Source organism: Plenodomus lingam (genome assembly GCF_022343315.1).
Source record: "Plenodomus lingam strain CAN1 chromosome Unknown contig_3, whole genome shotgun sequence".
Taxonomy (NCBI): domain Eukaryota; kingdom Fungi; phylum Ascomycota; class Dothideomycetes; order Pleosporales; family Leptosphaeriaceae; genus Plenodomus; species Plenodomus lingam.
The window spans coordinates 886,678-901,394 of NW_027093944.1; the positions used below are offsets into that span (position 1 = coordinate 886,678).

The window sequence follows — 14,717 nt, forward strand, 5'->3', positions numbered from 1 at the left end:
ACTGCCTATATATAACTAATATAGAGATATTCCCTACTTTTAAGTTATAATTCTAGAGTCTTACTATTAGAGGAGAAGTACCCTAATTAGAGTAGTATTACTACCTCTAGATAAAGATTACACCTTCCCTAAGGATACTAAACCTTACTTTCTAACAGAATTAGCATAATAATTTTAAGACTATAGTAGATTATCTTACTACTTTTAATATAGAACGCCGCCTATACCCTACCTTATCTACTCCTACCTAGACTACTCTATTATCTAGAAAAGGACTAACCCCCTTCTAATACTCTAGAAACTAGTCCTATTTAGACGCTAATTAGAAACCCTATAATAGACCTTTAATAGCTAAACCTTATATACCCTACTTGTAATAATAAGGCACTACCCCTTAAAATAATTAACCCCTATCTACTACGCTAGCCACTCCTAGCGCTACTATAATAGGAACCCTAGTAACTTACTATAATTATAGAAAGCCTAGGCACTTCTCTAGTAACTACCCTAAACCCCCTAGGATTTAGGCTATAGATATAGAATAGGTTATTAAGAATTCTAAGGAAGAAGAAACTGCTAAATTAACTAATTTAGATAGCTATTAGACAGGAAACAACAACACCTAGGAGGATCCTCCTTCCTAGGCCTAACTTAATATAACCTATTAAACCTTTCCTTAACTAAATTATTTATTAGTTCCTATTTACTTACACGTATAACCCTATACCTTAATAGATCTAGTGTTTACCTAAACGCTTTAGTAGATACTAGGGCCTAAGGTTACTTATTTCTTAATTTAAAAATTACTTATAATATCTCTTCTACACTTAGGGTACCTATCTAAAAGTTACTATATAAGCTTACTATTAAAGGGTTCTAGGATTAGATTACCTCCCTAGTTGCCTACTATATTTAGCTTTATATAATAGTTAGTAGCTAAAAGGTTTATAACTGCCCCTTTATAATAGTAGACTTAGGTTCTTAGGATTATATTATTAGATAATACTAGCTAAAATAGTTCTAAATCCTAATTAATATAGATAAATCTTAACTAATCTAGCTAGAGAAATATCCTCTAACCTACAACCCTGCACCTCCTATTCTAGTACAACTCTACTAGCAAGTGCTATCTACTCTAGTTACCTACAATATCTTGCAAAGAGACGCCCTTTAGGATTAAGAAGAGAACTAGAACTAAAATAGTCCTAGTTTAATTAATAGGATACGTGGTATACTTAAAATTCTAGCCGCTTATAGGGCTGCTACTAAACATATTACGCTACCTACCCTAGTCTAATTGCTAACCGTTACCCTACCTATTAGCTACCAAAACCTATTAGATTCTAGCCTAATATTACTACTAGAAAGGTATAGAGACTACCTATAAACGCTACGTTTAGAACTGTATCCTATGTAGGAGAGGGCACCTAAGACAGCACTAACTCCCTAGCATGCTCTACCCCCTTCCTATCCCTAGTCTACTAATGTAACACTTGTGCATTAATTTTAAGGATTTTCCCTAGGATTAACGTGGTTATAATTAGATTATAGTTATTATTAATTACCTATTAAAGTAAGCTATTACTATCCCTTACTACAAAACTATAGACGCCTAAGGTATAGCTACCTTATTTATATAGTAGGTGTACTAATTTAGACACACTCTAGATACTATTATTTCTAATTAAGGCTCTTAGTTTATATCTAGTTTCTAGTCTAAGTTCTATTAGATTATAGGCACTAAGGTTAAGCTCTCTACTACCTACTATAAATAGACTAATAGACAAACTAAGATTATAAATAAGTATATTAATTAGAGACTAAGGCCTTTTATATTCTATTGCTAAGATAACTAGAGTAACCTACTACCTATAATAGACTATGCCTAAAGTACTCTTCTATATTTATCTATTAGTATAGCTCTATATTAGCTCCTCTTTAGTTCCTTACTAAAGTAAAGTTAGTATTAGAAACTAGAAAAGACCCTATCTACTATACTAGAGAAACTAAACTATAAGGACGCCTTATCCCTTGCTACTTAGATATATAATATATAGAAGATTACTAAAGAGAATATAGAAAGAGCTTAAGACTAAATATACTCTGCTACTAATTACTATTAATATCTAGTAGACTAGAAGGTTAGTAACTATATTTATCTATCTACTACTAATCTTGCTATTTTATAACCTAGCTAAAAACTATCTAAATAATAGGAAGGTCCCTTTAAGGTATTAGAATAAGTAGGAAACGCGTATTACTTCTAATTGCTACCTAGTTCTAAGATCTATAATATTTTCTCTCCTAATATACTATATAAAGATCCCTAAGACCTATTACCTAGATAAGAGGCTTTAAAACCCCCTAGTACCCCTATATAAGGTGTAGAGGAATAGGAGGTAGAAGAAATCCTAGCTAGCAAATTATATTAATCTAAGCTAAAATATAAGGTTAAGTAGGTTAGATATAATCCTAATCCTATTTAGTATCCTACCTCTAACTTTATAGGTACTCCTTATAAATTATAGGTATTCTACTAATAGTATCTAAATTAGCTAGGTCCCCTATATAGCTTACTAAAATAGATTTAAGCCTAGGAAAAAGGTAAAGAGGATCTAATATTACTTTATAATAATTATATCTAATATTAGAACTAATTTATATCTTATTTAGCTATATATTAGGCTATTAACTACTATCTATTACTATTATTCTTATTACTATTTATTATTATATCTTATTTAGAACTAACCTAGAACCTTTAAGGTTCCTAGGATACTACCCCTAGGAAACCTCTTTATTTTATATCTATCTCTCTATTAGAACCTAGTTTAGACTCTGTATTAGCTAAGATAGTACCTAGACTACCCTTCTTAGCTAGCTTCTAGATAACTAGTGCAGTAGGGTTTAGAGTAGGTGCAGGAGTAGGGGTAAGAGCTAGAACTAATTTAGACTCCTTCTTATAGAACGCCTTTATCTTAGCCTATACTAGAAAGGTTACCTCCTAATTTAGTGCTAATTCCTCCTTAAGTTTATTAATAGCCTTTATTAAGCCCCTAACTACTAAGACTATCTTATAGATACTATTCTAAAGCTAATATAAATTAGATATAGTAGTATAATAAGTAGCTATAAGGATTTTAGTAGCTTTTATACCCTTAGTCTAAGTATTAGTAATAGTAATATACTTAGCTAGGTTTTAGGTAGTTTCTTAAATAGTAGCCTTAAACTACTTAATATCCTTCTAATAAGTAACTATAGCTTCCTTATCCTTATCCCCTTTAGTAGGGTTTGCTACTAAGCTATAGTACTCTTCTAGGGCACCCCTAAGGGTAGAGTACTCTTAGCTAATAAAAGAAGGAATCTACTAGGATTAGTAAAGGAACCCTATTAGACTTAGATACTTACTAGATTGTAATACTTATTCTAGGAGATATAGTACTAGCACTTCTTAAAATTCTTTAACTTAAAATTAAAATTATTAAACCTGCCCCTAGCTAGAGCCCTAACTGCCCTTATATAGAGAGCGCGATAAGTAATAGGGAGGACTCCTAGTAGTACTAGTACTAGTATAGCTAAAGGTTCTAATTTAGATTAGTAACTATTTAATTATATAGATTAAATACTTACTAGATTTTAGATAGATTAGGTTAAATAATTAAAAAATAGGGGATATAAGAATAAGAAAGTTAGTAGGTAGAGGGCTAGTTATATATAGGCTAGGGATAGGGGTCTATACCCTAGGAAGAAGAAGTAAAGGTAAAGGTAGAGGTAAAGGTGGATTTATTTTGTAAAAAGCTCTTCTTTTATAAGGGATCTAAACCTAATTCTAAGAATAGGGACTATCCTTTCTCTATAGGAGGGGGTAGTGTAATAATAGGGTAGAATTACCTACCTATTATTCTATACTAAGTTAGGCCTAATAAAGGCCTAACTTACTAATATATATAGAGAACAGCTCGCCTATAGTTAGGATAGGTATATTCTTCTTATCCTTTTGTACAAGACCTATAGGTGTAGGAATCTTATCCTTTTTGTGGAAATTTGGATTACTAAGGTTAGGAATAATTTAGGAGATAGATTATTAGATTGTATCTACTACAATCGTACTTATATATATAGAGCTTTAGCTACCTATAGAAATTTGGATTACTAAGGTTAGGAATGATTTAGGAGATGGATTATTAGATTGTATCTACTACCATCGTACTTATATATATAGAGCTTTAGCTACCCTTACTAGAAGGTGAATAATTAGTAAACCTTCCTTACTAGAGCTCCTGCTTTTTATTAGGCACTTAGTAGTAAGCTAGTAGTTAATTAGATAGTAGGTTATATAGGGGTATTAATTAGGGTTAATTAGATTAAGATGCTCCATAATCTAGTTAATATCCCTCCTGCAACACTAATAAACTAATAGCCCTAAGCTTGCCTAATATTGTACGCTATCCTTCCTAGCAAGAAAGTAGGTAGGTAAGAGCTAAGACCTTCTTAAGGATAAGAAGCAGAGGGTCTTAGTGCTCCTTAAGGAGAGTAAGGCTAAGCAGCAGGAGCTAGTAAAAGCTGCTGCTGCTGCTACTAAGCTTGCGCGTAAGGCTGCTACTATAGCTAAGGGCGCCTAGAGCTCCTTATTAGAAGATAAGGACTCTAGCTCCTCTAAGGTTCCCCCTATAGATCCTAGGTTAGGGTAACCTAGGTAGCTCCTTATAGACTCTAAGGCACGCTTTACGCGTGTAATAAAGCTCCTTAGAGAAGCTACCTAGTTAATAATAGAGAGGTAGGCTATAGTTAGTTATTCTTATATTATATATTAATAGATCTTATATACTACCTTACTTTAATTAATACTATATAATATATACTCTACTATTATATAACTTTAGGTGCTTCCTAAACCTTATAAATTATTATATAGTTAGGTTTTTAGTAAGCCTATTAGCTAGTATATTACTAGTAGGTAGGTAGGTAATATAGAAAGATCCCTTTTTATACTCTTATCTAAGCTATATGTTTTAAATATCTATATAGCGTAGCTTAGTAGTGATCCTTTTATTATTACCTACTACTAACCTAATAGTTTATTAATTATTATAATTAATTATCTAGGTAGTATCTAAAGTAAGGTGTATTTTAGTTAAAAAGTATTTTAACGCTATTGCTTCTTTACTTACTTGCTTAAGCGCAAGGAGCTCTACCTTAGTAGTTAAAGTAGTAATAGTTGCTTATTAAGCTGCCTTCTAAATAATAGGTCCTCTAAAGAGCGTAATTAGGTATCTATATAATAATTGCTAAGTATTAATATTATTAGCAAATAACGCATTACTATATATTATAAGCTTATTAGGATCCCTATTCCTATATTAGATTAATTAGTATTAAGTTTAGTATAGATAGACAATTACTTAATTAACTATATTAAAGTGTTGTTTAGATAGGTTAGTAAGGTATTAGGAGAGCTAGGAGGCTATATAGGCAATATTAGGGCGCACTATAATTAAGGTGTAAAGGATTAATCTAACGCGCTCCTAATAGTCCTTAATCTCTTTTTTAGTGGCTTCTCCTATACTCTTTTTAATATCTTTACTTAATAGTAGTATAGTAGGGAATTTTCCTATCTCTACTAGATTAAATTTCTTTGCAATCTTGTTAATGTATTTATTATAAATAAGTATTATTATCTGTCTCTTTCTATCCTAGATTACTCTTACCCCTAGAAACTAGCTTACAGGTCCCTTTTCTTCTATAGTATATCTTTGCTTTAGAGCTTAGATAACTTTATAAGCTTAGCTTGCGTAGTTTTAGTAATAGAGTAATAGGATATTATCTATATAGAATATTAACAAGATACTACAATCTCTATTAAAGAATAGGCATAGCTCCTCTTTAGAAGTAATAAGCTTATTTTCTTAGAGTGTAGTTAAGAGCTTATTATACTATAATAATAGTAAGTCTTTTAGTCTATATAGAGCTTGTTTAAGCTTAACGCACTTCCTAGGTATTTAATATCCTTTAGGTAGCTTGTAGATAACTATAGGGTGTTAATCCCTTAAGGCGTTAAGGAAAGCTCTAACAACGTTATATTAATATATCTTAAGGTTAAACTTAGCTCTAATAGCTATTATAGTCCTAAAGGTTTAAGCTACTAGGGTAGCTACGTAGGTTAAATAAATTAAGTTAGTAAGCTATAGATCTCCTTTTACTACTATCCTTGCTTTACACTTAATTAGGTAACTATCCTAATTAAGCTTGTATATAAACACCTATTTAAGTAGGAGTAGACGCTCTCCTTTAGTTAGCCTATTAATCTCCTCCTAGGTACTAGCTTTTAGTAGAGTATTAATTTCTTGATATACTGCGTCTCTAAATTACTATCCTATTTAGTAGTTATAGAGATCCTTCTATTATTTTAGCTCCTTTTGTAGAGCGTCCTAGTGCGTATTTCTTTTAGGGTTTTTAGGGGATTTACTCCCTATTACTGCTGTAATTATAGCATAGATTATAGCGTTTAGTTTAGGATATACTAAAAGATTATGCAAGGGATTTCTAATTAGATCTATATCTAATAGATCTATTACTATATATATCCCTATACTTATAGAGCCTCCTAGTAGTTTATTAGGGCCCTATCCCTAAGCTTACTTACTAACACGCGTTAGTAGTAGTCCTTTAACTTATAGTTTTCTACTTCTTCTAGGAGCTCTAGGTGCTGCTTATAAGGGATCTACAGGAGATACAGAATCTAGTCCTAAAGTAGGTAGGTAGGAGCTCTACTTACTACCCCTATAAGAGCTAGATAGGGTGCTCTTACCTATCTCTGTGCTCTTATAGAGTGACCTACTAATAGCACTCTCCCCTCTAGGTCTTTCCTAGGAGCTACCTATTGTAGCGTTAAAGTAAGTTAGATTACTACTATCTTAGGTAGTAAGACCCTAATCTATAACCTATATAGATCCTTTATCTCCTATACTAAAGTTTAGTTCTAGTATTAGTTTAGGAGTTTAGAGCCCTATTAGCTTAGGGGACTTTATATAGATCCTTTATACTAAGCTAGCTATACTTAGTACTTACGCTAGAGGTGTCTGCTTAGGGGGTTATAAATCACTAGGCTAGCTAGCCTAATTATCTACCTTCTCTAGCTCTACCCTACCCCCTAGCTCCTGCGCTAGGTTTAGTCCTCCTTACTTACTAGACTCCTTATATTACTCTACTATAATATAAAGCTAATTAAAGATATTAAGCTCTTTATATACTTCTCTTATATTATAGATCTTATCTTTGCTAATAACGTTAACTATCTTTTAAGCCTCTAACTATTAAAGCTACTCTAGATCTTTTTCTTTATAAAAAAGATCCTTATTAAAGGTAATATTTAGCGTTATAATAATCTAATTAAGCAAGGGGATCTATATCCTATATATATTAGATGCTCTATATCCTACTAGATATCTAATATAACCCTAAGGGTTTACCTTAAAAACCCTCTTATAACGCCTAGCTACTTAATCTCTATTAAGGGGGTAAGCTTAATAGCTATAGGCGTATATTCTGCTCTAATTAGGGCAGAGATTAGTAGTTACCTCCCTTATCTGCTCTAGTTACTACTACCTAAAGTATCTAGTAAACTAACAATCTAGCACTTTGTTAGGTAATATTATATTATAAGTATAGGACAGGCTTATATTATAGAGCTAAGTTGCTACTTTAATAATTTTAGGCTAGAGCTTTGTTAGTAGGTTAGCACTAATCCTTATTTTAATTAATTTTATTATAATCTCCTGCCCTACTCTTTCTACTCCTCTATTAGGTTTATAGGTATATATAGGTAAGCTCTTAATTTTAATACTATTATTAGCTACCTAGATCTAAAAATAAGATTTGCTACACTAAGGGAGCGTTATAATATTGTTGTCTTATATAATCTTAACTATACTAAGCTTATATTAGTTAAGTATTAAGCTCTTAAAATTTTTAAACACCTATATAATCTTATTAAGGTTTTTAGCTTGCAGTAGATAGGTATAAAGCTTTCCTAAGTAGTCGCACTTTAATACTAAGATCTATTACTTGTAAGCTATACCTGTTAGCATATTAAATAGATCCTATAATACCTAGTAGTATAGACGTGGCAATCTTTCCCTTAGTTATCTTAATATAACCTATTAGGCATGTGTAATAGCGTAGTGCTCACATTTGCTCCTAGGAGTTCCTTTAATCCTAATATTTATTACTAACTTAACTAGAGCTTTAAGCGCCTTAGGTCCTAAATAGCCTAATTATTAGTGCTAAAGCTCCTTACTATTATATCTTAGATAGGTTATCTAGGATTATTAGGGTTATTTAGGCACTATACTTTAGATTATTTAATAAGGGGTAGAGGGCTTATATTCTAGGAAAGTTAAGTTAAACTTTTGCAGTAACTTAGCTAATATAACGCTCTTTCCTAATAATCTAAACTATAAGGTAGTATCTAGCCTAAAGAACTAAACTCCTGCTTTAAGCAATTAAGCTTCTAATATAATATTTATATAAAAACCTTCTACTAACACCACATTAGTAAGCACTAAATCTTCTGTTTTTAGACCTCTTAGTCTATTAAGAGTATTAGGGATTACTCTAGTCCCTCTACCTAAGATTAGAAAAGCTTAAGTTCCTGCTTTAACTATCTTATATTTAACTAATCTAAACAAGCTTTCTTCTAGGTAGCTTATATTATTAACTAGGTGCACTACACCCCTATTATTAAAGATAGTGCTCTTTAATAGAGCGTAAGCTTTAAAGTCTATAGTTAAATAGATCCTGTTTGTTTTCTCTGCTATTAATATAGGGTTAATTAGTGCCGCCTAGATACTGCCTAGATAGGTAATTATGCTTGCCTTACTACTATAATCTTGATTAATAGGATAGGACTTAATTAGAGCTTTTCTTAACTCTTTAAATTTTTAATTCCTATTAATCTTTTTCTTAATCTCTAATTATTAAGTAGTAGTAAGCTTATTACCTATATTAGTCTAAGCTTTAATAATATTTTTATATTTAGGAGGTTTCTATAGGTAAGATCTACTATATAGGTATAAAGACTCCTTCTTTAGTTAATTAGAAGGTGGAGCTCCTATTATTATAAACACTCTAGGACCTTTAGAGCTTAATCTTATATTGTTCTCTTAGAGAAGTAATAAATAGATCTTAGTAACCTGCGGGAGGTTATAAGTTAGCTCTCCTATTACTAACTTTTTAATAATCCTTTAAAACATAGTTTAACCCTAATCTAGTAAGATCCTAGTAGATAGAGCTTTAAGATAATCCTATACTATAAGCTATCCTTTAATATTAGGAACGTTATATACCTTAGCTTGCGTATATAGGATTGTCTACTCCTTCTACTAGTAATTAGTATCTTATCTACTTATCTTTGCCTTAGCAAGATAAGATTTATACTATAATCTTGCTAGTATTATAGCATTTAAATTAGTTAGCGCTAGGTTATTATAGAGTACTTAGATAAGTGCTTAGAGGGTTACTCTTCCTTAATTAACAAGCTCTATATAGGCTAGGGTAAGGATCCCTTAATCTACTATATTATTAACCTATATAAAAAGGTTCTAGATTACTAATAACTTTAATACCTAATCTAATAAGTAGGCTTAGTACTAAGCTATTTTAAGTTTATACTGCTTGCTTGTTATATTAGATAGCGTAATATCTATTAGTATATTAGGCTTAATAGGTCTATTCTTAAAGTAGTTTTTAGTATCCTAAGCCTTAGGGTCTACCTCTACCTAGATCCCTTTAGTTAGGGTATAGTATCTAAATTAAATATACTAGGTAGGCTAGTTAGTTAATCTAGTAAGTAGGATATCCCCCTTTAGAATTTAGTTACTTATAGTAGAAAAGTAATAAGTAAGCTTCTACTTAAGAAATAGTATAAAGAAAGAGTAAAGCTTACTAGCTTAGTATCTAAGTTAAATAATACGCTTAAATAGATAGGATAATCTTTAATAAGGTAAAGCGTAAACTAGGCTTATAACTATAGAAATTTAGATTACTAAGGTTAGGAATAATTTAGGAGATAGATTATTAGATTATATCTACTATAATTGTACTTATATATATAGAGCTTTAGCTACCCTTACTAGAAGGTGAATAATTAGTAAACCTTCCTTACTAGAGCTCCTGCTTTTTATTAGGCACTTAGCAGTAAGCTAGTAGTTAATTAGATAGTAGGTTATATAGGGGTATTAATTAGGGTTAATTAGATTAAGATGCTCCGTGATCCAATTGATATCCCTCCTGCAACACTTTTCTATATAGACGCGCACTCCTATATACCTTTAAGTTATATAGGATACCTTTTAGATGCCCTACCTACCTAAGTTATTACACTTAATAGGTAGTAATATTATATTATGTTAGCCTAAAGGAAGTAAGGTATAACGCATTATGTAGTAGGGCTATAATAAGGTATAGAATATTTTTTTTAAAGTAGAATTTAGTAATATAATAGATAATAGTGTAAGCTAGGCTTATAACCTATAGTTATAGTAATAGAAAAGTTATTTATTAAGGTAGAGGATTCTCTAGAAAGGAGAATCTAACTATATTACGCCATCACGCTTTCTACGCTAGTCCTAAAACGGGACATAAACAAACCCACCCGTGATTACCACCGGTCGGGCATAGACACTTCCTCCAACATGAGTTTCAAGTCTCTATACAAGGTGCTTCTGCATACCCTCGTATACAGTGTTTGAATAATATATGCAGCCCTGATTTAGTTTGAAACAGTTTTCCTTATACCAACAGAACATTGTCAAAACCAAGTGATCTTGATGTGTCACATTGCAAAAGAGGCATTCGAGGTTGTGGGTGTGATGTTCACAGAAGTGCCAAGCCACTAGGGCCAAACAGGACGCAACCTTGGAACGCTCCGCGGCTCGTCAACTACCTGCGGTAATGTGCAGTTTACTGTGTAAAACGCGGCCACAAATTGAATATTTCAAACGTGAAAAACGGAAGCCTTAGGCCCCTCCACATGCAGAGGTTGCAGAGACAAAGTCGCCTTTCGCTCTCTCTCTCACACACACACAGCGCTCTGGCCCACCTCCCAACTTCCCCTCCATCCAATCACCGCCCCACATCCTCCACTTGGTCCAACGCGCCTCCAAACCGCGCCGCACGCCAACTCCACATCTCGGGACCACAGCCATACACAGCCATCCCCACCCTGACACCAACAAGATGAACAACTACTCCTTCCTTGAGGCCAACGGGCAGACCCAGCCGCGACCACCTCCTTCACCTTCACAAGGCTCCGTCGCTGGCTCCCAGGTCAACGGCGCACAGCAAAACGGCATCCCAATGGTCAATGGATTGCACTCCGGCGGCCAGCAAACGGACATCAACCACCTGTGGGCCGTCGTCCAACAGTTGAGCCAGCTCCTGGAAGAGAACAAGGCCCAGACACAAGGCATCGTCAATGGCGTGGCTGCGATACAAGGGCGAGCAGCAGAAGAAGGCGGCCCAGTTGGTGTGGGCATGCGCGAGGTAAATGGCGAAATAAATGGTACATCCGCCCATCACACTCCTGGAATCCAAGAGAGGGATATCCCCTACAGAAGAAAAAGAAAAGAAACCCAAGCTAACAAGACACCCACCCAACAGCAGCAACCCGCACCGCCGAAATCTCCCACCTGCAATCCCAACTCACAACCGCAAACGCCACCATCGCCACCCTCTCCTCCGCAAACACATCGCTCTCCTCCCTCCTCACAGACTACGAATCCGCCCTCACCCTACTCCTCGACAAACTGCGACCCTACGCATACAACCAGACCTCTGCCGTCCTCGCAATCCACAAACACTACCAGACCCTGCTCGATCAGGAGCGCTCCACCAGTCTCGCCCTGCGTCTCGAACATGCAGAGTGGCAGGCGGGATTGGCACGCGTGGCGGAAACGGCGCGCGCGGCGCTTAGGGGGCAGAGCGAGGTGGAGGAAGGGTTGAGGAGGGAGGGGAAGGAGTTGGCGGAGGAAAATCGCGTGTTGAGGCGGATGGTGGGGTGGGAGGAGAGGGAGGGGAGTGATGATGAAGAGGAGGGGTTGCATTGATGCAATGGCTTCTCGGGGTCTATCTGGTCGTGGGTCTGGGTATGCATAGCGTTGGCGTTTTTTCTTCTTCTGTTTTTCTTCCATGGGGGATGATATTATGACAACATTTACGGATTGGGCAGCGCTATATTGAACGGGCAGGCGCTTGCGTACATAGTAAGAGGATCTGCAGTATAGCAGTAGCAATGAGATGAAAGCAAGAAAAGACACTCGCTGCACGAAGAAGAACCCCACAAAATGAACAAGTCGTTGTGTTACGTAGCGAGTGAAAAACAATTACCTCCACCTCCATACCCAACGTAGCCGTTGACCAAAGCTCCCCAGTCCAGACGCCCGAATGCTCGCATCCACCACACATCAGCCTGCCTATCCAACCCAGCCCAACTCTCCCTCTGCCGTGGTTTATGCACCCCGACTCACCGGTCAGGAAGCACATACCTCCTCTCCACACTCATTTCGCGATCCGCCTCATCCTCACCCTCAAACCTCAAACGCACCAGATTTTCCACCACCTCATCCTTGCCCGCCTCCTCCCTCTTGACCTTCCAATCCGCGACCCTCCAGCCAGCCACAACCTCAGCCTTGTAAAACGTCGTGGTGCCTGGATAAAGCGCGAGCACGTTTTTCCCCTTGTGCAGATCGGGCAGGGTTGTATTAGTGCTGGGCGGGGGGATGGGGATGAGGTGGTTTACAGAGGCGCGGTAGGGGACCGAGGGGGTGGGGGGGTCGGGATCAGCGTCGATTATTTCGTAGCGGCGTTGTTTGCCTTCGCCGATGACAGAGGTGACGCGGCAGAGGATGCCTTCGCCTTCGAAGGAGGCGGAGCTGCTGGAGGAGCGGTGTTTGGCGTTGTTGCGGTAGAGGACTTCGGTTTGGGGGGAGAGGCGGGGACGGGACTCTGTGGGTGTGTGCGAGAGCTGGTTAGTACATGTGTTTGAGTGTCTTTTGGATGAATTGTGGTGTGATATGGCAAAGGGGAAATTGGTGGAACCTCCAATACAGGGTTTCTGTACAAACGGGAACAGGTGTACAAGACAGTGCAGATAATGGGTAGAGAAGACGATATGAGATTGGAAGCTCGTCTATCCGACCTAACAAAGCCTAGAACAAGCCATCGAGATGGAAGAGGAAATTGAAACACTGAAGAAAAGAAGCCATGAGCCGGGTATCATCTGCCGTCTATAGAGTACGCCTTGGAGAACCGAAATAGGAGAAAAAGACACGGCACATGAGACCTTGTCAGAGGACAGCTCTCCTCTGCCGCAAGGATTTGGACTTGGAAGAACGAGTCTTCTTACCCTTACCAAGATCATCTTTGTCGTCGTCCATTTTGACACTACCCTCGCGTGCAGCGGGCACTGAGCCCGCGCGGCTGCTGTTCGATTTGGCCACTAGTCTGTCCTTTTGACTGCTGATAATCACCTTAGGGCTCGGGCCGCCGGGACTATCTGCAGCGACGCTCTCGCGGTCGTCAATGCTATCAGTCAGCTTTCGCTTTCCCTGGCGCTCGCGGCCGGCTTTTCCGCCGCCGACGCTGGTGGCCCGGGATGCGGATGAGAGTTCTGGTGATGCGCGTAGGGCGGAGAGAATGCCGATTTGTGTGGAGATGTCATTACCACCGTCAACAGCTTGGAGGAGAGTCTGTGCTTCGTTGAGATTGCGAATGTTGTCACGAAGAGCTTGCTCTAGTTCGTTGTCGATGCGGGAAGAGGGCTCATCACCTCGATCTGTACATGTTAGCTCTGGTATTTAAGGAGGTCTGTTGGTATGGAATGGCCCACCAATGCGGGCCTTCTGCTGTGCAGTGAGGTCCAGAATTTTATCTTGCAGCGCATCGGATTCTTTCTATGCGATATTAGAAATCATAGCACAGTTACAGTCACAAAGAAAAAGCAGGTTAAATCTCGAAGCAACGCGGTACTTGCAGCAACGTAGTGAAGAAAATGCATGGGGGTGATGGCCTATAGATGCCTGCTTCAGGGCTTCAAGACCGTTGCTCACCATCAGAGCGTCGATTCTCCTTCCTGATGTATTGATATCTTCCCAGATTCTGCTCTTCTCTTGTGCTGGTATGTCGTGCTCTTGTGCTTGGAATCCTTCTGCATTCTTGAGCTCCCTTATCAAAGTACTTTGGGATATTCTTTGAGGACCACATGATGTCTTGGGTGGAATTGCCATTTAGTAGACAAGCAAGAAATTGAACAGGCAATTGGTGTCGAAGAACGATGCTTTGTCGTGATATAGTTGACAATGTGGTTGATGAAAGATCTGTCCTCACCATGAGTTGATCAACACGACGACCGTCCGCCTTGATGGAATTCCAGATAGACCTTTCCTCGTCAAATTCTTCTTTGAGCTGGCCTCCCCTGGGCCTATTGCGGGCAGCCATGTCGATGGTCAGGTGCGCTGCTGATGGTCACCTGTAGGCCTTCCGTGGGGAACGAATAACCAGTTGCAGTGCATGCGCAACGTATTTTGGCGAGGCAAGACCAGGAAAAGGGAGAGGAGAAGGAAAATGGAGGAAGGGAGCCGACCCCATGCACCTAGCAATAGCGACCTTTGTGAATTTAGGATTGTAGTTGAGCGCTGACGGTTGAATGCATGTGCAAGGTA

General features: G+C 37.3%; 2 protein-coding genes across 2 annotated transcripts; one reads left to right on the forward strand and one right to left on the reverse strand.

Moving 5' to 3' along the window:
* Window positions 1-10,954: 10,954 nt before the first annotated feature.
* IAQ61_007686 (uncharacterized protein) lies at window positions 10,955-12,104 on the forward strand (the record flags this gene model as incomplete). Its single annotated transcript, XM_003842123.2, has 2 exons — window positions 10,955-11,560; window positions 11,659-12,104. Exons 1-2 carry the CDS (start codon window positions 11,236-11,238, stop codon window positions 12,102-12,104), a joined length of 771 nt encoding a protein of 256 aa, XP_003842171.2. The 5' UTR covers window positions 10,955-11,235.
* A 244-nt stretch (window positions 12,105-12,348) lies between these two features.
* IAQ61_007687 (uncharacterized protein) lies at window positions 12,349-14,715 on the reverse strand. Its single transcript, XM_066097686.1, has 4 exons — window positions 14,383-14,715; window positions 13,886-13,949; window positions 13,403-13,831; window positions 12,349-13,002 (listed from the first exon to the last, which is right to left on the reverse strand). Exons 1-4 carry the CDS (start codon window positions 14,491-14,493, stop codon window positions 12,521-12,523), a joined length of 1,086 nt encoding a protein of 361 aa, XP_065952183.1. The 5' UTR covers window positions 14,494-14,715; the 3' UTR covers window positions 12,349-12,520.
* Window positions 14,716-14,717: the final 2 nt, after the last annotated feature.